The sequence below is a fragment of the Trachinotus anak genome, unplaced genomic scaffold (assembly GCF_046630095.1).
Source record: "Trachinotus anak isolate AG129_WGS33_773 ecotype Australia unplaced genomic scaffold, CSIRO_AGI_Tana_v1 ptg000021l, whole genome shotgun sequence".
Taxonomy (NCBI): domain Eukaryota; kingdom Metazoa; phylum Chordata; class Actinopteri; order Carangiformes; family Carangidae; genus Trachinotus; species Trachinotus anak.
This window is the reverse complement of record NW_027273872.1, coordinates 15,078,581-15,105,443: the sequence shown is the minus strand read 5'-3', so window position 1 is coordinate 15,105,443 and position 26,863 is coordinate 15,078,581. Positions and strand designations below refer to the sequence as shown.

At 41.1% G+C, this 26,863-nt stretch overlaps 6 protein-coding genes across 28 annotated transcripts in view; all 6 read left to right on the top strand.

Moving 5' to 3' along the window:
- Positions 1–26,863, top strand: part of LOC139606386 (protocadherin gamma-C5-like) — a 276,343-nt gene that overhangs the window by 87,402 nt on the left and 162,078 nt on the right. The window lies entirely within an intron of this gene.
- LOC139606180 (protocadherin beta-4-like) lies at positions 6,141–12,056 on the top strand. Its single transcript, XM_071458211.1, has 2 exons — positions 6,141–9,999; positions 11,284–12,056. The coding sequence occupies exons 1-2, from the start codon at positions 9,628–9,630 to the stop codon at positions 12,046–12,048; spliced, it is 1,137 nt and encodes a 378-aa protein (XP_071314312.1). The 5' UTR covers positions 6,141–9,627; the 3' UTR covers positions 12,049–12,056.
- LOC139606177 (protocadherin gamma-A7-like) lies at positions 13,225–15,753 on the top strand. The gene is made up of 3 exons (XM_071458209.1): positions 13,225–13,627; position 13,739; positions 14,922–15,753. The coding sequence occupies exons 1-3, from the start codon at positions 13,238–13,240 to the stop codon at positions 15,746–15,748; spliced, it is 1,218 nt and encodes a 405-aa protein (XP_071314310.1). The 5' UTR covers positions 13,225–13,237; the 3' UTR covers positions 15,749–15,753.
- Positions 16,652–19,400, top strand: LOC139606179 (protocadherin gamma-A7-like). The gene is made up of 2 exons (XM_071458210.1): positions 16,652–17,056; positions 18,341–19,400. The coding sequence occupies exons 1-2, from the start codon at positions 16,652–16,654 to the stop codon at positions 19,154–19,156; spliced, it is 1,221 nt and encodes a 406-aa protein (XP_071314311.1). The 3' UTR covers positions 19,157–19,400.
- Positions 19,446–23,190, top strand: LOC139606407 (protocadherin gamma-A7-like). Its single transcript, XM_071458590.1, has 2 exons — positions 19,446–21,117; positions 22,411–23,190. The coding sequence occupies exons 1-2, from the start codon at positions 20,729–20,731 to the stop codon at positions 23,186–23,188; spliced, it is 1,167 nt and encodes a 388-aa protein (XP_071314691.1). The 5' UTR covers positions 19,446–20,728; the 3' UTR covers positions 23,189–23,190.
- LOC139606404 (protocadherin gamma-A7-like) lies at positions 24,326–26,827 on the top strand. The gene is made up of 2 exons (XM_071458587.1): positions 24,326–24,733; positions 26,027–26,827. Exons 1-2 carry the CDS (start codon positions 24,342–24,344, stop codon positions 26,802–26,804), a joined length of 1,170 nt encoding a protein of 389 aa, XP_071314688.1. The 5' UTR covers positions 24,326–24,341; the 3' UTR covers positions 26,805–26,827.

The following is a 26,863-nucleotide window of genomic DNA, read 5'->3' as shown; positions in this document are numbered from 1 at the left end:
TTTGTTTTACACACACACACACACACACAAACACACACACACACACACACACACACACACACACACACACACACATACACACACACACCGCAACCTGTCCGTTTTCTCTGTCCTTGGTGCTGAACACTGATTTCCTGATGCATTTTTTTGGGAGCCTTGATCTTTTAGGTTTTCTTTCTTTTAATGCTTTCACCTGATTAAGTCACAGCGGTTTCAGAGTTTCAGTGTAAGATCTTTTTTTCATCCCTTGAGATTGTTCCTAAGCTGACCTATTTTGAGGGGAAGTAAAGTTTAATGTCACATCTGCCAGAGAAAACAATAAAATTATGTTTTCTTCTATTTCTTTTGTAAATTCAGTAGACCCCAAGTAGCCTACTTTAGTTTGTTTTTTAATGTGATTTTATTCAAAAAATCACAAGGTGACCATTTACATAGGTTCTTTGCCTTTCAAATGACAGATGGAGATACAATAAAACAGTTGGCATTGGTACTGAACATTAGCAATAATTAATTTGCTTACCAAGTTAATTACATTTTTATGAACTTTGATTTTTTAGCTTGAGAGTAAATACACCTTTCTGCAGATACAATATCTCAATATTGTTATATGTACATCTTAAATTAATTATTACAATCCTTATTTTACTGTTATATGTAAAATCACTTCTCAGTGATTATATTTTATGTGACATAATTATAGCCATCAATCAAAAAATTTAAATATTTCTATACAGACTTGTAGTAAAGTGAAACTATAGTCATCAGGCAATAACCTAATATTCCTCTCACTAATTGTAAGTGGAGTCTCTAATTTTGAAAGCAATCTATCAGACAGAGTACTATGTCACAGTAACAAATCTTTCTTACATTTATCTTACAGTATGAGCAGTAGAAGATGAACAATGGTAAAATCATATAATCATTTGACTTTAAATGAAACCGTTTTTCAGCACAGCAGTATATCTCTGAGCTCTTTGTGATTTGTGTCAAAAATCTGTCGGAGCCTTTACAACAACTTTAAAATTCTGGACTGATTTTATTTTGTAATTATCAGTGGTGACCGGTGAGAAACAAAAAGTAAACTTACACAGTCATTATTCTTTGAATCTCTGAATACACAAAATAAGTAAAAAGGAGCTTCATCTTAACAGAAGTATCCTCTTATTAGTGCTTTCTCCAATACAGCATTTTTACTGTCCCTTACTTTCATTTAATGTCATGTTTGAGTGGTTTTACACATGCATTTTATTTTTTTGTTTGACTGTGCGGTTAATACTGATTTATTTCATATTGACAAATTCTCTGTTGAACAATTTGATGCACTAAGAAGCTCTCATATAGCTTACATGGCTTCTTTAACTGGCAGAGTGTGATTAGAAACTGTGTTGGGTTGTGTTGGTTGTTTGTGTGTAGATTGCTCTGTACCACCTACCAGAGGAAGAAGTTGAATCAATTAATGCTTAGGGTGTGAGGGGTCTGCAGTGATTCACTGTGCAGAACTTGTTGGTTTCCATAGGCAGCATATTGTTGAGTATGAACAGCTGGAGGATTGAGTGTGCAATGTCCACTGTCATCTTCACAGTTACAGTATGAGCATGTTAACCTCCAGTACAATGTAATTTAATGCACTACAGCACTACAAACGGAACTCTGGTAAATATTAGTTAAATCATTGTGTCGGAAAGAATAAAATGAGGAATAATTAAAATAAAAGTATTAGAATTAAGCACAATGACCTTTAAAACGTTGGGTTCATTGCAAAACTGTATGGGATTGCATAACATTTTTCATATGTTGCTTTTACTGTGTCCATCCTCTGTTGCTTCAAGCATGGTTGTATTCGTCTTGTATAACATTAAGTTCGCACAATGATTTTGCCCGTGTGGCGCAAGCTGATATTAAAATACGAACAAATATGATGCATTGATCTTATTGCATGCTATCCACTGTTGTAATTATTCTCTCCGTCTGTTGGTGACGCTCTTCTATAATGTCTGACTCACTGACTCATGGATGCTATGGCGTGTCTCACTCTATCTGTGTCAGTGGAACTGGAGTATTGGGTTAGAGCCAAGGGCTGTGTATGCAAGCGTGTTTGTGTGGCTGTGTATGAGGGAGAGAAGAAGAGAGAGAGTGCGTGTGAGCGAGTGGGTTAGTGTGTGTGTGTGAGAGAGAGAGAGAGGGACAGGGAAAGAGAGAGAGAGAGGGGCAGAGAGAGAGTGGTGGTGAAAGTGGGATAGAGAGAGGCATCCAAGCTGACAGCTTCCCTAATAGAGCATGATTAACTCAGCTAGAGAAGCAGGGAAACGTTGCATTACAGCAGCATTTTCAGTTCGATATTTGGTTGTAAGTGTTTAGGTTTTATCCATAATGTCGACAGGACATTTGTTTCTGAAAGCATTTTTAGTAATGGAGCAACGAATAAACTTAAAATGGTGGCTGCGATTTTTGTTGTTTAGCCTCCTTTTTGGTGTTTCGTTTGGAGAAGTCCGCTATGTCCTTCCAGAGGAGATGCAGCGAGGCACGGTTATCGGGAATGTGGCGCGGGATCTGGGGCTGGAAGTGACAGAGCTTGATGCTCGTCGAGCCCGGGTTGTTGCAGAAGGAACTAGCCAGCTGTGTGAACTGGACACGGCGTCAGGCAATCTTCTGATCAGCCAGCGGATAGACCGAGAGGAGCTCTGCGCGCAAGCAGCTGTCTGTATCCTACAGTATCAGCTCTTACTTGAAGATCCCCTTCAAGCATACAGCATAGTTTTGGATATTACAGATATAAATGACAACAGCCCAGTTTTTGCTGCAGGAGAGATAAATCTAGATTTGGTGGAATCCACAGTTCTAGGAAGGCGCTTTCCGTTGGAGAGTGCGCATGACCCTGATCTGGGTACCAACTCTGTCCGTGAATATAAACTGAGCCCGAATGACCATTTTACACTGGAAATGACAACCCAATTGAACGGCAATGCTTATCCGGAACTAGTTCTTAAAAAGGCCTTGGACCGGGAGGCACAAGCTGATCATGTACTGAAAATCAATGGAATTGATGGGGGAAATCCAGTCAGATCAGGAACTGCTTCTATCCATATCCGTGTTCTGGATGCTAATGATAATGTCCCAGTTTTTAGTCAACGAGTTTACAAAATCTCTGTGCCAGAGAACTCGGCCGTAGGGGCCACCATTGCAAAACTAAATGCCACGGACTTAGATGAAGGTGTTTATGGAGAGATAACTTACTCTTTCAGTCACCTCTCAGACAAGATGGCAGGTGTAATTGATATGAACCCTTTGAGTGGAGAAGTACGGGTGACAGGTCTTATTGACTATGAAGAGGCCAGTACGCATGAGCTGGACGTTCAGGCTAAAGATGGCGGTGGTCAGGCCTCTCACTGTAAACTTATAATTGATGTCATTGACGTAAATGATAATAAACCAGTGATAGAAATAAAGTCAGCCTCTGCTGACGTGGCTGAAGACTCCAAACCGGGAACTATGGTCGCTCTGATTAATATTTATGACCTGGACACAGGAAGCAGTGGGCGCGTCACGTGTTCAATCTCCAACAATGTTCCATTTAAATTTGTATCAGAGGTGAAAAACTATTACATGTTAGTGACTGACGGAATACTAGACAGAGAACTTCAACCACAGTATAACATTACAGTCACTGCCACTGACGCGGGCTCTCCCTCACTCTCCAGTGTAAAGGTTTTAACAATTGCGGTTAATGATGTAAATGATAACGCCCCAACTTTTACGCAGAGCGAGTACAGTGCCAACATTTTGGAAAACCAACCCATTGGCACGTTTGTGATGAAAGTCACAGCAGAGGACACGGACGATGGATCTAATGCCAAAGTACTGTACCAAATATCAAAGGACACAAAGTCAGAAGTGTCCTCTTTTCTTACCATCAACTCAGAAACAGGGGAGCTCTTCACATCGCGTCTGTTTGATTATGAAAAGTTCGTCCACTTCCAAATCAAGGTTACAGCTCGAGATGGGGGCGACCCCGTACTTTCCACTACCTGCACTATAAACGTTTTTATTAAGGACCAAAATGACAATGCACCTGTTGTCCTTTATCCTGTCCAAAGTACCGGGTTCATCGCTGAGGATATGGTGCCAGCTGAAGCGCCTAAAGGCTACCTGGTTACTAAAGTGGTAGCTGTGGACGCCGACTCTGGCCATAACGCCTGGCTTTCCTACAGAGTAATCAGAGCAACGCAGCCTAACCTGTTTGCGGTAGGTCTGCACACAGGAGAAATCAGAACAATGCGAACATTCATGGAGGAAGACGAACCGAAACAAACTGTTGTTGTTTTGGTGGCGGATAACGGGCCGGAATCTCTCTCCACCACTGCTACAGTCAGCATAATAATTGGTGACGGTCTGCCTGTTTTAAGCGAACTTTTTGAGCTTGCTGACGAATCACAGGACAGCGACAACTTAACGCTCTATTTGATTATCGCTCTGTCAGCCGTTTCCTCGCTTTTCATCCTTTTAATCAGTGGAGTGTTTTATTTTAAGCTCTGCCGGCGCGGTTATGTTTACCGTCCAACCGCCGCCAGTCTCCCCGTTTTCCCCACCACCTACTTCCCGCCTAGCTTCACAGATTTAAGTCGTTGTGGTACCCTGCTGAAGGATGAGCGGTACGATTCCTTCTTGACCACTGGGTCTTGGAGAGGCGATTTTCGTTTTGGCTCAAGCACAGATACCGACACACTGAAGAAAAGGAGTGCAGCCTATCAAAAAAACACCCTAAGGCGCACCAGCACAGACAGAGCTAGTCTGAAGGTGAGGGCAGGTGCACCTCATCCATGCTACGTGGTCAAGTGAGAGTCCAAATAATCCCTGTCCCCCATTTAATCTGGACCTTCTGACTGTCAAACGCATTGTAATTGCATCAGATTTAGTCTTGGTTGTGTAGAATTACTAGAAAAACCCAAACTGTTGTTGTGTTTATTTAAAATGTTAACATTTTTCCACACAAGTATGTGTGCATGAATATGCTGTCAGTGCATCAAAATGATTTGTAATGATCTTGGAGATTTGCTATAATTTAGACCCATTCCCCATAGAGGCAATCTTAACCTTGTACACAGTCTCTTCTCGAAGGGTTTTAAAAATAGTATCAAAGTAATTATTCTATTTATACATGTTTTGCTACTGATTGTTTGTATCAAGGACTGTAAAAGTTTGCATCAGACAGTTCTTTGTGGTAACTTTAGTCAGGTCTGTTTTGTTTGCCTGCCTCTTTTTAGTCTTCTACTCTGTCACTAGTTAGTAGTCTCTGTTTTTCTGCTGGGTCACCATGTTTTGTTTTCCCTCATTTATTATCTGCAAATGTGCATTGTTGCCATATCTTGGCTAACTAACTTAACAAGAGTGCATGTAGTAGCATTTGAGAACAAAATAAGTGTGAATGTCATCTGTTTCCCTTAAAAGCACAAACATAAATATTGGATTGTCAGTTAAGAGGGGAATACAACATATGAAATAATTAGCCTACATATGACTGATGTGTCTCATTTCCTGCATTGAGAATGCATGGTAGACCTCTCTGACTACTCTATCACTGTGTTTTCGGAGCAGATACAGTTTAGGGAATATACACTTAGCTATTAATGTTTTTGCTTTGTCCGTGGTGTACTTGACATGTTTTTATGTTTTTGTATAAGAAGGTCTTTGCACTTTTACTTATAGTTCATTTTTACTTGGAACACTGCAGCCAAGTTTTGATATTGCCATGTTATATTTTCACAATATAACACATGATTTATTGTGTTACAGAGACATGAAAAAAGCCTTGTGCTACATGTCATGAATTGAACAATTTGTAAACAGACTGTATACTTCATGAAAAATAAACAGGAGGACAAGATTGTGTTCTACTTTTCCATGTGCCTAATGATCTTTTGCACAGAACTTGAAGAGATAGTCATCATAACAACAATACAAAGGCACCAAAATAAAACTTGTACCATGACAAAGATATGCATGTCTTTGTCATGGTACAAGTTTTATTTTTATTGGTTTTATTGGTGTCAGCTTACACCAGTCCATAGTAGAAAGAGTTTTAAAGGAACCAACCACTTATCATAAATTTGGCTGTTTACTATTTTGTCTTTTTATGGTGCATTATAAAGAAGGGTGAAGACTGCCTCTACCTTTTCAGCTTTAAATTTATTGAAAAAGCAACGTTTTCGGCAATACATTTTTGGCTGTCAGGCATGAAAGCCTGATGAATGCAAAACGTATTTTTCATCTATGAAAATGTTACTATTTGAATTAAGAGATGACTTTTTTTCAGAAGTTTCTACATTTTTTTGTGTGACATTTTCTTCTCTGCATTAGACATTATTCACTTAAATGTGCTTCATTCATAAATCCCACTTTTCTTCATGCTTTCCTTAAAGTTCATGTTAGACGACAGGTCAAGTGTAATAACTTGAAATGGAGAAGGGAACATTTTGTTCTCATAGTTGATCATAAAATTGCAATAATATGCATCTACTTCATTTTTTTTCTATAGGTTTCCATTGTGCAAGCAAGGATCTGTTATCTCCAAAATAAATAAAAATCAATCTTTAATAAAGGTTTAATTTGCTAAAACACCATACAAAACTAGCTAATCACAGAAATAAAGTTGTAACTTCAAACAGATACAAGTTGTTGTGGAAAGGTAGATTCTACTAAAACCTCTTTAGCATAATGACAAAAACATTTCAGCAAAAGAAAAGTAAACATGCAATCCATGACAGTAAAAACAGTAAAAAATGAGAAACCAGGAGAACAAAAGCAAAGCACTTTTAATGTAATATTAACAACAGAAAACAATATTTTTTTAAATGTTTGAATGTTGGAAAGTAGTGAAGCTTCACTCAGGTCAGTGGCTAGTCTTATACAACAGTTAAATGGTGATGTGTCTGTGATTCTGTTACATAAAGTGGCTGTATGTGTGTGTATTCCTGCCTACTACTGCCTGTGTCGTGGTGGTGAAGCAGAGAGGTTTTGTCATCAAAAGAATTTCCATGTGAATTCATGTGTGTTCCTCTTGCTGTTATAGCTGGAGGCCCATCAGTGCTCCTAATTTCAGCTATGGAAGCAGGGGGAAAAACAGGCACTGCTTAATGTGGGTGATAAGAACACTGTTTTAAGCAGTGTAGTTTACAGAATTGGAAAATGATAGAAAAGTAAGTCAACAGCATGGCTGATGGCAATTAACACAAACATCACAGAGTCCACAAAGAGTCCTTGAATACTGTGTGTAGTTTTGTTTTCTTGGTGTACACACATTGTACAAAGTAGGAGATGAAATGTTGGAAAACCGCTGCCACAGTGCATATAATTCTAGGAGTGCCCTTTTTTTGGCAACAACTTTATGCATGCTTCATGTCTTTGTGTATAGAAACAATATTTTTCACTTGGTAACTCTGAAGACATCAAATTCATTTTCCTCTCAGTCTCTTAAATTCGATGCTATATTGTCACCCAATTAGATGATTCTACTACACCATTCACCTTTCATTCACATGAATTGACACTGTTCTACATAAAAAGGTCTGGTAAATGATGAGGTCTGGTAAGTTAAGTATAATGTCATGTAATTAAATGGCCAAAAATAGATTAACTTTAAGTGTGAAAGTTTCCAAAAAAATGTTCAGCCCAGGTTAAATTAAAGGTCAGGGCAGTCTTATAGGTATCTACTGCCAACTGACAGTCAAAACTACAAGTTTAATTTTAAAATGGGAAGCTCCACAGGTCCAGTTTTCGTTTGCTAATAATGTTCTGTAGTGTGGAGGAAATGGAGACAAACACAGCTGAGCAAGCTGAAACTTAAACTTGACAATGTTTTATTATTATTTACCAAACACAGCAAAATTCTCCTACTTCATTAAGTGTATCTTTGTAAAATCAGTCCATGGAAGTTCTCCTATGGCACTTTTTTTCATGGTGATGTCTGTGGGGCAGCGATACAACATTGTTACACCTTGTCAACACAGTGTCTGATATGTCACAAGATCATAACATTACTCATAACATTATCCATTATTTCCCAATGGATATGCACATAATGCACATGAATTTTAAAAGATGTGACAAGATCTGATTAAATTGTGTTTTTCAGGATTTATCAGGATTCATACTAACTGTTCTTTTTTTCTCCTTCCTTTTCTTGTTGCTCTTCCTGAATGAAACTTCCATTTTGATCAAACAGGTAAGATAATTTTTTTATTTTCCTTTCTCTTTAAATCCCTTACAGTACACTATTTGTATTTCTCTATGTTAGTTTTACAGCCTCATCAACACCACACTCAACCACCACAATCAATATAAGTTGACCCAGAATGAGTTTCTATCTCTTTTCTATCTCTATTCTTTATCTCTTTTCCTCTGTATCTCTTTTTCACCATACATACACTGTAGAAGCCAACAAACATACCAAACATTATAAATATTTATAAGACACATTTCTTCTCACATGATATTTTGGAAGTCATATCATGCAAGACTGAAATTTGAACTTGCAGTCTTGTAACACAGGCAGCTGCATTGCCCTTATTTTCGTGTGTTAGGAGATTCTACCCTCGGCTTTAAATTTTAAATTACATGAATATTAATAATCCTGGCTGCTGCTGTGCAGTCAATTCCTGAATAATGCACAATCATGATGTGCAGAATGTTATGCTCTGCAGCTGTAAATACTAATACTGTGTGTGTGGGCAAGGGACAATGCAAAGCACCATCATGCCAACATTATGTTTTAGGTACTTACTGACGAAATTATACTGCTGTGATATTTTTACTGTATTTGTTCATGCTTGTGGGTGAGTGTTGCAGTGGTGTCATACTAGCTGGTAATTCCACTGCTCAAATGTAGGTCACTGTACTCATCAGTTAGATTGGATGGAAAGAAGGGAGATTATCTATCTATCTATCTATCTATCTATCTATCTATCTATCTATCTATCTATCTATCTATCTATCTATCTGTCTGTCTGTCTGTCTGTCTGTCTGTCTGTCTGTCTGTCTGTCTGTCTGTCTGTCTATACCACATTTTACTCTGTGTCTGTGTATATTTGCACTATTTGTTCTTTAGCATATTGTTTATTAAACTCATCAGCTCACTCTCTTACATTTGAGATGATAGAGCTGTTGCATTTTGAAAGGACCTGGAGGTAAGTTGTTTGATTGCTTTCAGTCACTTCCCAACACAACAGAAAGATACAAAGAACAAAGATCCTGATGTTGAAACTCAGCAACGTTAAAGGCAGGAAGGGCTTTACGAGTTTGCATTCACTGACTAGATAGACAGTGGAGTATCGCTCCACTGTGGTTTACTGATGTTGTTTAACTTAGTCACTGTTGGTGGTGCTGTTGCCTAAGGAGACTACTTGTATAACATCGGCCTTATCACAGTGACAGTCTCCACCCGCCTTTGACGGAAATAGGGGATGACTGTGTGCATATACAAAGGCTGTAGTTTGGATGGTTGCATTGTATGGATTTGACAGAAGACTATACAAAATACATATGTCGTAGGTCTACATATTGTGAGCGAGACACGACGCATCGCTCCCTACACGGATAACTGTGTTATTTTGGATCTGATGTTCGGTGGAAGAAATGGATACTCTAAAGAGCAAAGGTACCTCATTGGATTGGAGAGTCTCCATTTTGCTTTTCTGCGTTGTTGCTGCGGTTAGTGGACAAATTCGTTATTCTGTTCCAGAGGAGATGAGGAAAGGGCTGTTTGTCGGAGACGTTGCAAAAGACCTGGGCCTGGATGTAAAAAGGTTGATTTCTGGTCGGGCTCGACTTGTTATCGATGGTGATAATCAGTATGTCGTGCTGAACCAGAACAAAGGACATATTATTGTCAATGAAAGAATTGACAGAGAAAAATTATGCGCCAAGAAATCTCCATGTAGCTTTAGTCTAGAAATTGTCCTAGAAGATCCACTTGAATTGTTTTCCATTACCATCGAAATACAGGACGTAAACGATCACGCTCCTGCCTTTCCCAAAAAGGAAATTAATTTGGAAATTAGCGAATCGACGCCCACGGGAACTGTATTCTTGCTTGATAGCGCAGCCGATCCTGATGTAGGAATAAACTCACTGCAAAGTTACTCTTTGAAAGCAAACGATCATTTTGCTCTCAAACAGCACACTCGAGCAGATGGGAGTAAATATGCTGAAATGATGCTTCAGAGTGGTTTGGACCGAGAGGAGCGAAGCGAACATACGCTCATATTAACGGCTGTCGATGGTGGGGAGCCGCAGAGGTCTGGGACTGTAAAAATACATGTGTCTGTTCTGGACGCAAACGACAACGCACCCGTTTTTACGCAGTCTTTATACAAAGCGTCTGTCTCGGAAAATGTTTTGCGAGGCACAGTTATTGCTAAAGTTAGTGCTGTAGATGTGGACCAAGGTTACAATGGTAACGTGACATATTTTTTCACCCACATGGAGGAGGACTCCTCCTGTCCCTTCGAAATGAATTCTTACACAGGAGAGGTTAAACTCACCGGTGACATTGACTACGAGGTTTCTCAACATTACGAAATAAACCTTCAAGCAAAAGATCCATGGGGTTTAGTGGGCGCCAGCAAATTAAGTATCGAGATAGCGGATGTGAATGATAACAGTCCAGTGATCACAATGGCTTCATATTCGGGTAAAATATCAGAGGATTCCGCTCCGGGTACAGTTGTGGCGTTAATTAGCGTCCAAGATAAAGATTCAGGTAAAAATGGACAGGTTCATCTGAACATAGATGAAAATCTCCCTTTCAAAATTAAATCATCTCTCAGAAACTATTACACATTGGTCACGGAGCAAAACCTCGACCGAGAAAAGCGTTCCAGGTACAATGTCACTCTCACTGCCACAGATGAAGGCCTGCCGGCCTTATCAAGCAAGAAGACTGTGGTTTTAGAAGTTACTGATATTAACGACAACGCACCGGCCTTCAGCCAAAGTGTTTACATCACTCAGGTAATGGAGAACAATTCTCCTGGTGTCGCTCTGTTGCAGATCCACGCGACTGATCCAGATCAGGGTCAGAATGCACGAGTATCATATTTTTTAATTGACAGCGAGTTGAATGGAAATCCTGTCTCCTCATACTTCTCGATTAATACGGAAAGCGGAATTATTCAGTCTTTGCGTTCACTCGACTATGAGCAAGTGAAAGAGTACAAAATACCAGTTAAAGCACAAGATGGAGGCTCACCACCACTAACTGGTAACGCAACAGTTATTGTGCGTGTCCAGGACCAGAACGACAACCCTCCTCAGGTTCTGTACCCAGTCCAGACTGGCGGCTCTCTGGTGGCTGAAATGGTGCCTCGGTCAGCAGATGTGGGCTATCTGGTGACTAAAGTGGTGGCTGTTGATGTGGACTCTGGACAGAATGCCTGGCTCTCCTATAAACTGCAGAAAGCCACAGACAGGGCGCTGTTTGAAGTGGGCTTACAGAATGGAGAAATAAGAACTATCCGCCAAGTGACTGATAAAGATGCAGTGAAACAGAGACTGACTGTTATAGTGGAGGACAACGGGCAGCCCTCTCGTTCAGCTACAGTCATTGTGAATGTAGCGGTGGCGGACAGCTTCCCTGAAGTGCTGTCGGAGTTCACTGACTTTACCCACGACAAGGAGTACAATGACAACCTGACTTTTTACTTAGTGTTGGCTCTGGCTGTGGTCTCCTTCCTCTTCATCACGTGTTTAGTGGTTATTATATCAGTGAAAATCTACAGATGGAGACAGTCTCGCATCCTGTATCACTCCAGTCTCCCTGTGATTCCATATTATCCTCCACGTTACTCAGACACTTTGGGGACAGGGACTCTCCAACACGTGTACAATTACGAGGTGTGCAGGACGACTGACTCCAGAAAGAGTGACTGTAAGTTCGGCAGAGCTGGTAGTCAAAACGTGCTGATAATGGACCCCAGTTCTACAGGGACGATGCAGCGGATACAGAATGAAAAGAGCATCCTGGATGAACCAGACTCTCCTCTAGAGGTTGGTTAACAGTTTACCTTCGTTTGTGCGTCTTTCTTTCTCTGTTTTTATTTTTGTTTTATTTTTTTTGTTGTTTGCAGTTGAATTTCTTAATGAACAGTTACACACCATGATGTCAGCTTCAGCACCTGGACAGCTCAGCTGGTTTTTGTCACTGATGCGAATTCTGCGTCTGCAAGCCTCTTGCAAGTTTTAGCAGTAGAAAACACAGTATGTAGCTGTCAAACTGTATCTCATATGTACATATTTGAAATAGCAGAAGTAGTTTTCACACTTATCCTTCGTGTAGGCTACAACATTTAAGGTAAACATTTTTACTTGGTTAATATCCGCGCGTTAAAGGGATGGCGAGACTATGGTTTAGACTGAGCATCTAAAAGCACGTAGTAGCCCTGACTATGACACAACACCGTAAACACGTTAAAGGCAACACATCTATCACCCCGATTTACACAAACGAATGTTTCGATGCAGTACCATATATGAAACACAGTGGGCTATTAGTAAGGCATTTTTACCATTAAACATAAGTCCACATGCATAACTTTGCACTGTTACATAGGAATCAGCTCAATTCAAATATTAGCACGAACGGAACACCTTGTAAGCGATTGCTTTATTGTGGGGACCAATTACTGCCCTTACACAATGAAAACATGCCTATTTTCTTAAAGTTAAATAATTTATAGAATATATCGCGTGTATGTTTTATTTTCTGGAAGAAAGGCTGGTTTATTTATTTATTACAATCTGCTGCAGTGTAAGCTTATTATTGACAAGTGTATCATAAAACACTGTGATGTTAAAAAAATTGCTTTTATTACAAATATTATTTTGTAACCCAAAGTTTATATAAGATAGACAGAGACGTGTGAATTCCCTCAGTGAGTTTCAGGGTGTTCGTAGCCAACTGTAGTCTTGGCTTTATTTGATGTTCACCCTTTAGACTCTAAGGGACGCTGTTGGTCAGTAAAATATTTTCTGTGTTGTGTCGTCATTCAGTCCATCCCCTGACTGACTACACAGTGGAGAAGCCTCTCTGTGTTTTGTCGGGGTTTGAGGCGAACATGTCCTCACAGTCTTGCATGTAAACCTTGAGGACGTTTTTAGACGCATCCAGGAAAGGGATATATCAGAACCAGCTGAACCATCATATCGATCGGATATTAATCACCCTTTGCGATTCTTTGTTGCTGTGATGGCAACTCGAAGATCTCCCACCTACATGTCATTAAGATGGCGATTGTTTTGTGAACCGCGACGGAAAATAGGACTGCTAATGTTGCTGTTTCATCTGGTTAACATGGTAGGTGGTCAGATTCGTTACTCTATACCAGAGGAGATGAAGAAAGGCTCGGTTATTGGTAATGTAGCGCAAGATCTTGGCTTGGATCTGAAGAGGCTCCGTTCTGGGCGGGCCCGCATCGTGACCGGAGAAAGCATCCAGTACACCGAGCTGAAGACAGACAAAGGGATTCTAGTCGTGAATGAGAGAATAGACCGAGAGCAGCTTTGTGGAGACATAACGCCATGTAGCTTCAGCTTTGAGATGATTTTAGAAAATCCTATGGAACTGCACAGAATAACTGTTGAGGTTTTGGATATAAATGATCACGCTCCCGTCTTCCGAAACAAAAATAAACCTATCAGTTTTGAAATAAGTGAATCAGCTGTAGTGGGAGTACAGTTTCCACTGCAGAGTGCAGAGGATCTAGATGTGGGACAGAACGCGTTGCAAGATTATGTTTTGTCACCAAATGACAATTTTATTTTGAAGCAACATGCAAATCCAGACGGAAGCAGGTATGTTGAAATGGTGCTTCAGAAGCCTTTAGACAGGGAACAACGTCCACATTTGTCTTTGAAATTAATCGCAGTAGACGGAGGAACACCACAGAGATCTGGTACAGTCAATATAGACATCACTGTGTTAGATGTCAATGATAATGCTCCAGTATTTAACCAGTCAGTGTATAAAGCATCTGTGATGGAAAACACCGCTCGAGGCACAAACATTATTACTGTGAATGCCACAGACGCTGACAGTGGTTCAAATGGACTCATTATTTACAGTTTATCTAAAATGAAAGGAAGCGCAGCAGATATTTTCAGTATTGACGAAAACACCGGAACGATTTCTGTGTCTGGTCAAATAGATTATGAGAAAGACAGAAAATATGAGGTGAGGGTAGAGGCAAAGGATCAGGGTGGTCTAACTGGGACAAGTAAAGTGATACTTGATGTTACTGATGTCAATGACAATGCCCCAGTTATAAGTACTATGTCATTTTCTACTCCAGTATCTGAGGACGCACGTCCTGGTACAACGATTGCTATTTTGAACATAAAAGATGCAGATTCTGAGAAAAATGGGCAAATCAAATGTTCTATAGATAGTAAACTTCCCTTTAAAATCGAGTCATCTCTCACAAACTATTACAATTTGGTGTCAGATGAACATTTTGATCGAGAATCCATCTCAGAATATAATATAACAGTAACAGCCACTGATTTTGGATCTCCCCCACTTTCCAGCTCAACAAAATTACATCTTAAAATCTCTGACGTGAACGACAACGCACCGTTATTTGATAAAAGCAGCTATTCTGCTCACATCACAGAGAATAATTCCCCCGGGGTTTCAATATTTGCTGTGAGCGCGAAGGACTCTGACTGGAACCAAAACGCCAGAATCTCGTATCTTTTAGAGGACACAGAGGTCAGTGGGAGTCCAGTTTCTACTTACGTGTCTTTAAACTCAGAAACTGGAGTTCTTAGCGCGGTTCGGTCATTTGATTATGAGCAAATCAAACAGATGCAGCTTGTAGTCAAAGCTCAGGATGGAGGCTCTCCTCCACTCAGTAGTAATGTGACTGTGAAAGTACTGATCCAGGACCAGAACGACAACCCTCCTCAGGTTCTGTACCCAGTCCAGACTGGCGGCTCTCTGGTGGCTGAAATGGTGCCTCGGTCAGCAGATGTGGGCTATCTGGTGACTAAAGTGGTGGCTGTTGATGTGGACTCTGGACAGAATGCCTGGCTCTCCTATAAACTGCAGAAAGCCACAGACAGGGCGCTGTTTGAAGTGGGCTTACAGAATGGAGAAATAAGAACTATCCGCCAGGTGACTGATAAAGATGCAGTGAAACAGAGACTGACTGTTATAGTGGAGGACAACGGGCAGCCCTCTCGTTCAGCTACAGTCATTGTGAATGTGGCGGTGGCGGACAGCTTCCCTGAAGTGCTGTCGGAGTTCACTGACTTTACCCACGACAAGGAGTACAATGACAACCTGACTTTTTACTTAGTGTTGGCTCTGGCTGTGGTCTCCTTCCTCTTCATCACGTGTTTAGTGGTTATTATATCAGTGAAAATCTACAGATGGAGACAGTCTCGCATCCTGTATCACCCCAGTCTCCCTGTGATTCCATATTATCCTCCACGTTACTCAGACACTTTGGGGACAGGGACTCTCCAACACGTGTACAATTACGAGGTGTGCAGGACGACTGACTCCAGAAAGAGTGACTGTAAGTTCGGCAGAGCTGGTAGTCAAAACGTGCTGATAATGGACCCCAGTTCTACAGGGACGATGCAGCGGATACAGAGTGAAAAGAGCATCCTGGACGAACCGGACTCTCCACTAGAGGTGAGGTGCTATAAGGAAAGTGTTTACTTATACAAACATTGTTTCTCTATACTGAAATGAAATTGCAATTAGTTGTTGCTTGAAGTTTAAGTGGAAATAAGTGAACACGGTGCTGTTCAGCACCACGGTGCGGACAGCTCCTTAATAGAGAATGCTTTGTCTTGAAACGTTTCCTTTCCCTTATCACTTGTAATCGGAAGTGCTAGCGTCTGTTCATACTACTCATAATGATAATAACTAAAATGTCATTAATCATTAAAAATAGAATTATAATGATTATTATGTGTCATAATTACATTTAAGAACATCTTGTAGTTTGATAAATAACAGGTCCATTTTATTACATGTTTTATAACGATAATGGCAGCTTTAAGGGACGTGAATCTATGAGTCTGACTGCCGAAAAATGTATAAAAATTACTTTCATAACCAACACAGCAAATGGACATGATCACGTATGTCCATTCCCTACTGTCTCATTTTTTCCCCTTTGTTGCTGTTGCCGTCGTTTCTTACGAGGCAAAAGCTGGTCGTCATACATATTTCTAATTTTGCCAAGAGAAAAGAGACGTTTAAATCTTAAATATTAAATAGAGGTATTGGAAAAGCAACCTTCAATCATAAACGTATTTCTATTGCCAAGTGTGCCATTATGGAGAATATCAGAATATCATCCACACTCATGGTGTTGGATGTTTGGTTATTCAAGTTTCTATTCTTGCCTCTAAGTGACGCTGTTGCCTGGTAAATCAATTCGACCTTCCATTGCGAGGCAGACTAGTTCCCTCCCCTGTCACTGCGGTTTATAAGAGGGGACGGTCCTCATATCAGCCGGGGCTCATCGGATAAACGGTTCATTTCGACTTCTAATGCTCATCCAATGAACCTGGAATGTATGCGTTTTCCTCACTGAGTTGAAATCTTCCCTCCGTTGCTCGGTTTGCTTGAATACCCTGTTTTCACATGGCTTTGAAAGAACATAATCGAGATAGAGGTGTAACATGGCAATTGTCTGGCCGATTGCGAGGGGCAGCGTACCTGTTTATGTTACAGTTTGTTTTTCTTATTCAAACGGAGGCACAGATTCGGTACTCGATCCCAGAGGAGATGAAGAAAGGGTCCCTTGTTGGTAACGTGGCACAAGATCTTGGTTTGGATTTGAAAAGGCTCCGTTCTGGTCGGGCCCGCATCGTGACCGGAGAAAACATCCAGTACACCGAGCTGAAAACAGACAAAGGGACTTTAGTCGTGAACGAGAGAATAGACCGAGAGCAGCTTTGCGGAGACGTGACACCGTGCAGCTTCACCTTTGAGATTTTACTGGAAAAACCAATGGAGTTACACCCGGTTACCATAGAGGTATTGGACGTAAACGACAACGCTCCCACTTTTCAAAACAGTCACCTGGAATTTGAAATAAGTGAATCAGCTGCACTTGGCTCTCGTTTTGTTTTAGAGAGCGCTGACGATGCTGACGTGGGGGAAAACGGTCTGCAAAACTACATTTTAACTCCGACTGAGAATTTTGCTTTGAAACAACATGTTAATCCGGATGGAAGTAAATATGCTGAAATGGTGCTTCAGAAACCTTTAGACAGAGAAGAACAGCCACGCCTGTCTCTAAAACTGTTGGCCGTTGACGGCGGAAATCCACAGAGATCGGGTACAGTAAATATAGGTATCAATATCTTAGATATCAATGACAATGCTCCTGTTTTTAATCAATCAGTGTATAAAGCCGTTGTGATTGAAAATGCACCAAAAGGCACTCACATTGTTACAGTGAATGCAAGCGACGTAGATAGCGGTTCTAACGGTAGAGTAACATATTTCTTCTCCAAATCAAGAGCAGGAATAGCTGATTTGTTCGACATAGATGAAGCTACGGGAAGAATTTATGTTGCAAAGGAAATAGATTTTGAAAAAGACAAAAAAATTGAGTTCAGGGTTGAAGCGAAAGATCAAGGAGGACTGACAGATTCGAGCAAAGTTGAAATTGAGGTTATCGATGTAAATGACAACGCTCCGGTCATTAATGTGATGTCATTTACGAGCCCTGTGTCTGAAGACTCTCCAGCTGGCACCACCATTGGAATTATTAATATTAAAGACGTTGATTCGGGTGAAAACGGTCAAGTAAAATGCACGATCGAAGGCGGTGTCCCTTTTAAAATTAAATCCAACGTGAGAAATTATTATGCACTAATTACTGATGCTACATTAGATCGTGAACATCTGTCCGAGTGCAACATCACTGTTATTGCCTCAGACGGAGGATCACCCCCTCTGTCATCTAAAAGAACCTTTTATCTAAAGGTCTCAGATGTCAATGACAATGCCCCAGTATTTCCACAAAGCTTTTACAGTGCTTTGATTGGAGAGAATAACTCTCCGGGTGTATCTGTACTAAGCATTAATGCTAAAGATCCTGATGAAAACCAGAACGCCCGTGTTTCTTACATTTTAGAAGAGTGTGAGATAAGTGGATCTCCAGTATCTGAATATGTTTCTGTAAATGCAGAAAATGGAGTCATTCGTGCTGTTCGCTCATTTGATTATGAGCAGATTAAACAACTGGTATTCATCGTCAAAGCTCAGGATGGAGGCTCTCCTCCACTCAGTAGTAACGTGACTGTGAAAATACTGATCCAGGACCACAACGACAACCCTCCTCAGGTTCTGTACCCAGTCCAGACTGGTGGCTCTCTGGTGGCTGAAATGGTGCCTCGGTCAGCAGATGTGGGCTATCTGGTGACTAAAGTGGTGGCTGTTGATGTGGACTCTGGACAGAATGCCTGGCTCTCCTATAAACTGCAGAAAGCCACAGACAGGGCGCTGTTTGAAGTGGGCTTACAGAATGGAGAAGTAAGAACTATCCGCCAAGTGACTGATAAAGATGCAGTGAAACAGAGACTGACTGTTATAGTGGAGGACAACGGGCAGCCCTCTCGTTCAGCTACAGTCATTGTGAAGGTGGCGGTGGCGGACAGCTTCCCTGAAGTGCTGTCGGAGTTCACTGACTTTACCCACGACAAGGAGTACAATGACAACCTGACTTTTTACTTAGTGTTGGCTCTGGCTGTGGTCTCCTTCCTCTTCATCACGTGTTTAGTGGTTATTATATCAGTGAAAATCTACAGGTGGAGACAGTCTCGCATCCTGTATCACTCCAGTCTCCCTGTGATTCCATATTATCCTCCACGTTACTCAGACACTTTGGGGACAGGGACTCTCCAACACGTGTACAATTACGAGGTGTGCAGGACGACTGACTCCAGAAAGAGTGACTGTAAGTTCGGCAGAGCTGGTAGTCAAAACGTGCTGATAATGGACCCCAGTTCTACAGGGACGATGCAGCGGATACAGAATGAAAAGAGCATCCTGGATGAACCAGACTCTCCTCTAGAGGTGAGTTTTAAAACGTTAAGTGTTTATTTAAGCAACAATTTTTCTCTGAACCTATTATAAACTGCAAGAAGTAGTTGGCTGCAGTTTAACCGTGATAAGTGAATACCGTTCTGTTCAGCACCACAGTGTGGACAGCTCCTCTTGAACTGTAAATGCTTTCTACCATTGATTATCGTCCATTTTCGTCATAGTTCCTAATCAGAAATGGTGCCGTCTACTATTTCTACTACTGATAGTGATAATGACAATAATAATAATCATCTAATAATGATAATAATATATTTTCACTCTGTATCCGCTGCATCGTCCCTGTAGAACTGGGGTCCATCTCAGGGACGATGCAGCGGATACAGAGTGAAAAAAGCATTCTTGGTGAACCGGACTCTCCTCTCGAGGTTAGTTGCAGGTTACCTTTTATGCGTCTTTATTTCTCTGTTTTTGTTTTTGTTTTATTTGTTTTGTTATTTGAAGTTCAATTCCTTAATGACCAGTTACACATCTTGATGTCAGCTTCAGCACCCGGACAGCTCAGTTGGTTTTTGTCACTGATACGAATTCCGCGTCTGCAAGCCTCTTGCCAGCTTTAGCAGTAGAAAACACAGTATGTAGCTGTTAAACTACATCTCATATGTACATATTTCGATGGGAGAAGTAGTTTTTATACTTAACCTTCTTGTAGGCCACAACGTTTAAGGCTAACATTTTTATCTGGTGAATATCCGCACATTTAAAGGATGGCGAGAGTATGGTTTGGACAGAGTACCTAAAAGCACTTAGTAGCCAAATGTTACTGAAGACTTTGTGAATGCTGTTTTTAATATTAATTAATAAAAATATTAGAGCTGACTAATCCTGACTAATTTCCACAAACAAATCTTTTGCTTTGTTAGCGTAGCCATTAGGAAAGTTACACCATAGCTTATTTCCTATATTAATAAGGCATTTTTACGATTAAACATAAGTCCACATACATAACTTTGCACTGTTACATAGAAGTAAGCTCAATTCAAATATTAGCATTAACGGAACATCTTGTAAGCCATTGCTTAATTGTGGGGTCGCATTACTTCCGTTACACAATAAAAACATGCCTATTTTCTTAAAGTTAACTAATTTATAGAATATATCATGTGTATGTTTTATTTCCTGTAAGAAAGGCTGCTTTTTTTATTCATCACTATTTGCTGTAGTGTAAGAATATTGTTGTGAAGTAAGATTTAATTGGATCATGTGGGGTTATAAAATTAGCTTTTCTTACAATTATTATCTTGAAACTCAACGTTTATAGAAGAGAGATAGAGACGTGTTAATTCTCTCAGTGAGTTTTAGAGTATTAGTTGACATCTGTAGTCTTGGCTTTATTTGATGTTCACCCTTTAGACTCTAAGGGACGCTGTTGGCCAGCTAAATATTTTCTGTGTTGTGTCGTCATTCAGTCCATCCCCTGACTGACTACACAGTGGAGAAGCCTCTCTGTGTTTTGTCGGGGTTTGAGGCGAACATGTCCTCACAGTCTTGCATGTAAACCTTGAGGGCGTTTTTAGACGCAACCAGGAAAGGGATATATCAGAACCAGCTGAACCATCATATCGATCGGATATTAATCACCCTTTGCGATTCTTTGTTGCTGTGATGGCAACTCGAAGATCTCCCACCTACATGTCATTAAGATGGCGATTGTTTTGTGAACCGCGACGGAAAATAGGGCTGCTAATGTTGCTGCTTCATCTGGTTAACATGGTAGGTGGTCAGATTCGTTACTCTATACCAGAGGAGATGAAGAAAGGCTCGGTCATTGGTAATGTAGCGCAAGATCTTGGCTTGGATCTGAAGAGGCTCCGTTCTGGGCGGGCCCGCATCGTGACCGGAGAAAGCATCCAATACACCGAGCTGAAGACAGACAAAGGGATTCTCGTGGTGAATGAGAGAATAGACCGAGAGCAGCTTTGTGGAGACATAACGCCATGTAGCTTCAGCTTTGAGGTGATTTTAGAAAATCCTATGGAACTGCACAGAATAACTGTTGAGGTTTTGGATATAAATGATCACGCCCCCGTCTTCCCAAACAAAAACAAACCTATCAGTTTTGAAATAAGTGAATCAGTTGTAGTGGGAGTACAGTTTCCACTGCAGAGTGCAGAGGATCTAGATGTGGGACAGAACGCGTTGCAAGATTATGTTTTGTCACCAAATGACAATTTTATTTTGAAGCAACATGCAAATCCAGACGGAAGCAGGTATGTTGAAATGGTGCTTCAGAAGCCTTTAGACAGGGAACAACGTCCACATTTGTCTTTGAAATTAATCGCAGTAGACGGAGGAACACCACAGAGATCTGGTACAGTCAATATAGACATCACTGTGTTAGATGCCAACGACAATATTCCGGTTTTTAACCAGTCAGTGTATAAAGCATCTGTGATGGAAAACACCGCTCGAGGCACAAGCATTATTACTGTGAATGCCACAGACGCTGACAGTGGTTCAAATGGACTCATTATTTACAGTTTATCTAAAATGAAAGAAAGCGCAGCAGATATTTTCAGTATTGACGAAAACACCGGGACGATTTCTGTGTCTGGTCAAATAGATTATGAGAAAGACAGAAAATATGAGGTGAGGGTAGAGGCAAAGGATCAGGGTGGTCTAACTGGGACCAGTAAAGTGATATTTGATGTTACTGATGTCAATGACAATGCCCCAGTTATAAATACTATGTCATTTTCTAGTCCAGTATCTGAGGACGCACGTCCTGGTACAACGATTGCTATTTTGAACATAAAAGATGCAGATTCTGAGAAAAATGGGCAAATCAAATGTTCTATAGATGGTAAACTTCCCTTTAAAATCGAGTCATCTCTCACAAATTATTACAATTTGGTGTCAGATGAACATTTTGATCGAGAATCCATCTCAGAATATAATATAACGATAACAGCCACTGATTTTGGATCTCCCCCACTTTCCAGCTCAACAAAATTACATCTTAAAATCTCTGACGTGAACGACAACGCACCGTTATTTGATAAAAGCAGCTATTCTGCTCACATCACAGAGAATAATTCTCCCGGGGTTTCAATATTTGCTGTGAGCGCGAAGGACTCTGACTGGAACCAAAACGCCCGAATCTCGTATCTTTTAGAGGACACAGAGGTCAGTGGGAGTCCAGTTTCTACTTATGTGTCTTTAAACTCAGAAACTGGAGTTCTTAGCGCGGTTCGCTCCTTTGATTATGAGCAAATCAAACAGTTTCAGCTCGTAGTCAAAGCTCAGGATGGAGGCTCTCCTCCACTCAGTAGCAATGTGACTGTGAAAATACTGATCCAGGACCAGAACGACAACCCTCCTCAGGTTCTGTACCCAGTCCAGACTGGCGGCTCTCTGGTGGCTGAAATGGTGCCTCGGTCAGCAGATGTGGGCTATCTGGTGACTAAAGTGGTGGCTGTTGATGTGGACTCTGGACAGAATGCCTGGCTCTCCTATAAACTGCAGAAAGCCACAGACAGGGCGCTGTTTGAAGTGGGCTTACAGAATGGAGAAATAAGAACTATCCGCCAAGTGACTGATAAAGATGCAGTGAAACAGAGACTGACTGTTATAGTGGAGGACAACGGGCAGCCCTCTCGTTCAGCTACAGTCATTGTGAATGTGGCGGTGGCGGACAGCTTCCCTGAAGTGCTGTCGGAGTTCACTGACTTTACCCACGACAAGGAGTACAATGACAACCTGACTTTTTACTTAGTGTTGGCTCTGGCTGTGGTCTCCTTCCTCTTCATCACGTGTTTAGTGGTTATTATATCAGTGAAAATCTACAGATGGAGACAGTCTCGCATCCTGTATCACTCCAGTCTCCCTGTGATTCCATATTATCCTCCACGTTACTCAGACACTTTGGGGACAGGGACTCTCCAACACGTGTACAATTACGAGGTGTGCAGGACGACTGACTCCAGAAAGAGTGACTGTAAGTTCGGCAGAGCTGGAAGTCAAAACGTGCTAATAATGGACCCCAGTTCTACAGGGACGATGCAGCGGATACAGAGTGAAAAGAGCATCCTGGATGAACCAGACTCTCCTCTAGAGGTTAGTTAAATAATTGTGCCCGTTGTTCTTTTTCCTCTTTAGTTTCATTCATAAAAGGAAGTGCATTTCATTCTTTCATTTTCAGCACCATGGATAGCGTCTCAATTTGCATCAACTGATACAAACGCTGTTTCGGTTAAAGTCTTCTTAGATATAGCTTTGGAAAGCATGTGCTTTGAATCGAATCTCCTACCAACACTGCTCTGTAACCACTTCATGTTATGTTGTGGGAATACATTTTGGGGAAAGTAATTCTGCATGACTAATGTTTAAACTTCACGTGACTGCGTCAAGTTCACAGCCAACTTTTTTATTTTGTTTTTTGTACAATATTCTTTGTAAAGGAAGGGTGTTTTAAGATGTGAATTTGAACATTGAGTCACAGTTTAACGCAGAACCCTTTTCCCGTACATGCGTTGTCTTCAGAATTTTAAGGTGACTAACCTTCTTCATGCTTTTTCACTGCATATTGATGAACGTGTCCTAATACAGAATTGTTTCATATCAACATATTCTGGAGTGCCTATATTCCAGGGAGAGAGTGATACAACGTCGTAAATCACTTCACTATCGGAGGGAGTTACTAATGCAATATTTGAATTTACGCATCGATATCTCCCAGATAGCTACACTTTCTATTAAGCCTATTTGATTTTAAATCGTTTTTTTCCTTATAAGAGCGAATGCACTGTAGACGAATTGATGGAGGATGAGATTTGATATTCTGTTGTTTTTAACTTGTTCTTTGTCTTTTTACCTTTACACAGAGTTTGTTATAATACATAATATTGACTCGAAACATGAATTTTTGATTTCTAAAACTCATCCCATTGTGATTTCCTTAATAAATAGAGATTTGTTCATGTTGTTTGTTTTATAGTCTTAGCACTGTGGCAGAGGCCTTATTTGATGTTCACCCTTTAGACTCTAAGGGACGCTGTTGGTCAGCTAAATATTTTCTGTGTTGTGTCGTCATTCAGTCCATCCCCTGACTGACGGCACAGCGAAGCAGGCTCTCTGTTTTGTCGAGGTTTGAGGCGAACATGATCTCACAGACGTCCACATAAACGTTGAAGACGTTTTTAGACAAGACACGTATATCAGGACCTAGTTTATCGTCAGATTAAGTGGATATACATACCTTTCCTCCGCTTGTTTTTGAATGATGGCAACTCGAAGATCTTCCATCTTCATGTCTTTAAGATGGCGTTTATTGGGTGGATTGCGACGGAAAATAGGACTGCTAATGTTGCTGCTTCATCTGGTTAACATGGTAGGTGGTCAGATTCGTTACTCTATACCAGAGGAGATGAAGAAAGGCTCGGTCATTGGTAATGTAGCGCAAGATCTTGGCTTGGATCTGAAGAGGCTCCGTTCTGGGCGGGCCCGCATCGTGACCGGAGAAAGCATCCAGTACACCGAGTTGAAGACAGACAAAGGGATTCTCGTGGTGAATGAGAGAATAGACCGAGAGCAGCTTTGTGGAGACATAACGCCATGTAGCTTCAGCTTTGAGGTGATTTTAGAAAATCCGATCGAACTGCACAGAATAACTGTTGAGGTTTTGGATATAAATGATCACGCTCCCGTCTTCCCAAACAAAGATAAACCTATCAGTTTTGAAATAAGTGAATCAGCTGTAGTGGGAGTACAGTTTCCACTGCAGAGTGCAGAGGATCTAGATGTGGGACAGAACGCGTTGCAAGATTATGTTTTGTCACCAAATGACAATTTTATTTTGAAGCAACATGCAAATCCAGACGGAAGCAGGTATGTTGAAATGGTGCTTCAGAAGCCTTTAGACAGGGAACAACGTCCACATTTGTCTTTGAAATTAATCGCAGTAGACGGAGGAACACCACAGAGATCTGGTACAGTCAATATAGACATCACTGTGTTAGATGTCAATGATAATGCACCAGTATTTAACCAGTCAGTGTATAAAGCATCTGTGGTGGAAAACACTGCTAGAGGCACAAGCATTATTACTGTGAATGCCACAGACGCTGACAGTGGTTCAAATGGACTCATTATTTACAGTTTATCTAAAATGAAAGGAAGCGCAGCAGATATTTTCAGTATTGACGAAAACTCCGGGACGATTTCTGTGTCTGGTCAAATAGATTATGAGAAAGACAGAAAATATGAGGTGAGGGTAGAGGCAAAGGATCAGGGTGGTCTAACTGGGACCAGTAAAGTGATATTTGATGTTACTGATGTCAATGACAATGCCCCAGTTATAAATACTATGTCATTTTCTAGTCCAGTATCTGAGGACGCACGTCCTGGTACAACGATTGCTGTTTTGAACATAAAAGATGCAGATTCTGAGAAAAATGGGCAAATCAAATGTTCTATAGATGGCAAACTTCCCTTTAAAATCGAGTCATCTCTCACAAATTATTACAATTTGGTGTCAGATGAACATTTTGATCGAGAATCCATCTCAGAATATAATATAACAGTAACAGCCACTGATTTTGGATCTCCCCCACTTTCCAGCTCAACAAAATTACATCTTAAAATCTCTGACGTGAACGACAACGCACCGTTATTTGATAAAAGCAGCTATTCTGCTCACATCACAGAGAATAATTCCCCCGGGGTTTCAATATTTGCTGTGAGCGCGAAGGACTCTGACTGGAACCAAAACGCCAGAATCTCGTATCTTTTAGAGGACACAGAGGTCAGTGGTAGTCCAGTTTCTACTTACGTGTCTTTAAACTCAGAAACTGGAGTTCTTAGCGCGGTTCGCTCCTTTGATTATGAGCAAATCAAACAGTTTCAGCTCGTAGTCAAAGCTCAGGATGGAGGCTCTCCTCCACTCAGTAGCAATGTGACTGTGAAAATACTGATCCAGGACCAGAACGACAACCCTCCTCAGGTCCTGTACCCAGTCCAGACTGGCGGCTCTCTGGTGGCTGAAATGGTGCCTCGGTCAGCAGATGTGGGCTATCTGGTGACTAAAGTGGTGGCTGTTGATGTGGACTCTGGACAGAATGCCTGGCTCTCCTATAAACTGCAGAAAGCCACAGACAGGGCGCTGTTTGAAGTGGGCTTACAGAATGGAGAAATAAGAACTATCCGCCAGGTGACTGATAAAGATGCAGTGAAACAGAGACTGACTGTTATAGTGGAGGACAACGGGCAGCCCTCTCGTTCAGCTACAGTCATTGTGAACGTAGCGGTGGCGGACAGCTTCCCTGAAGTGCTGTCGGAGTTCACTGACTTTACCCACGACAAGGAGTACAATGACAACCTGACTTTTTACTTAGTGTTGGCTCTGGCTGTGGTCTCCTTCCTCTTCATCACGTGTTTAGTGGTTATTATATCAGTGAAAATCTACAGATGGAGACAGTCTCGCATCCTGTATCACTCCAGTCTCCCTGTGATTCCATATTATCCTCCACGTTACTCAGACACTTTGGGGACAGGGACTCTCCAACACGTGTACAATTACGAGGTGTGCAGGACGACTGACTCCAGAAAGAGTGACTGTAAGTTCGGCAGAGCTGGTAGTCAAAACGTGCTGATAATGGACCCCAGTTCTACAGGGACGATGCAGCGGATACAGAGTGAAAAGAGCATCCTGGATGAACCAGACTCTCCTCTAGAGGTGAGTTAGGTTAATTTTACCTTTCCACTTTGCCTTTCTGTGTCTCCACCTTTATCATTGATGGCTTC

Bases quoted from the DNA above. Each gene is read 5' to 3' on its own strand.
- LOC139606407 (XM_071458590.1), top strand. From the start codon at position 20,729: ATGGCAACTCGAAGATCTCCCACCTACATGTCATTAAGATGGCGATTG. The intron at 21,118-22,410 runs TGTTGAGGTTTT...TGTGACTGTGAA, and splicing joins ATGGAACTGCACAGAATAAC to AATACTGATCCAGGACCAGA.
- LOC139606404 (XM_071458587.1), top strand. From the start codon at position 24,342: ATGATGGCAACTCGAAGATCTTCCATCTTCATGTCTTTAAGATGGCGT. The intron at 24,734-26,026 runs TGTTGAGGTTTT...TGTGACTGTGAA, and splicing joins ATCGAACTGCACAGAATAAC to AATACTGATCCAGGACCAGA.
- LOC139606177 (XM_071458209.1), top strand. From the start codon at position 13,238: ATGGCAACTCGAAGATCTCCCACCTACATGTCATTAAGATGGCGATTG.
- LOC139606180 (XM_071458211.1), top strand. From the start codon at position 9,628: ATGGATACTCTAAAGAGCAAAGGTACCTCATTGGATTGGAGAGTCTCC. The intron at 10,000-11,283 runs GTAAACGATCAC...GTGCGTGTCCAG, and splicing joins TTACCATCGAAATACAGGAC to GACCAGAACGACAACCCTCC.
- LOC139606179 (XM_071458210.1), top strand. From the start codon at position 16,652: ATGGCTTTGAAAGAACATAATCGAGATAGAGGTGTAACATGGCAATTG. The intron at 17,057-18,340 runs GTAAACGACAAC...ATACTGATCCAG, and splicing joins TTACCATAGAGGTATTGGAC to GACCACAACGACAACCCTCC.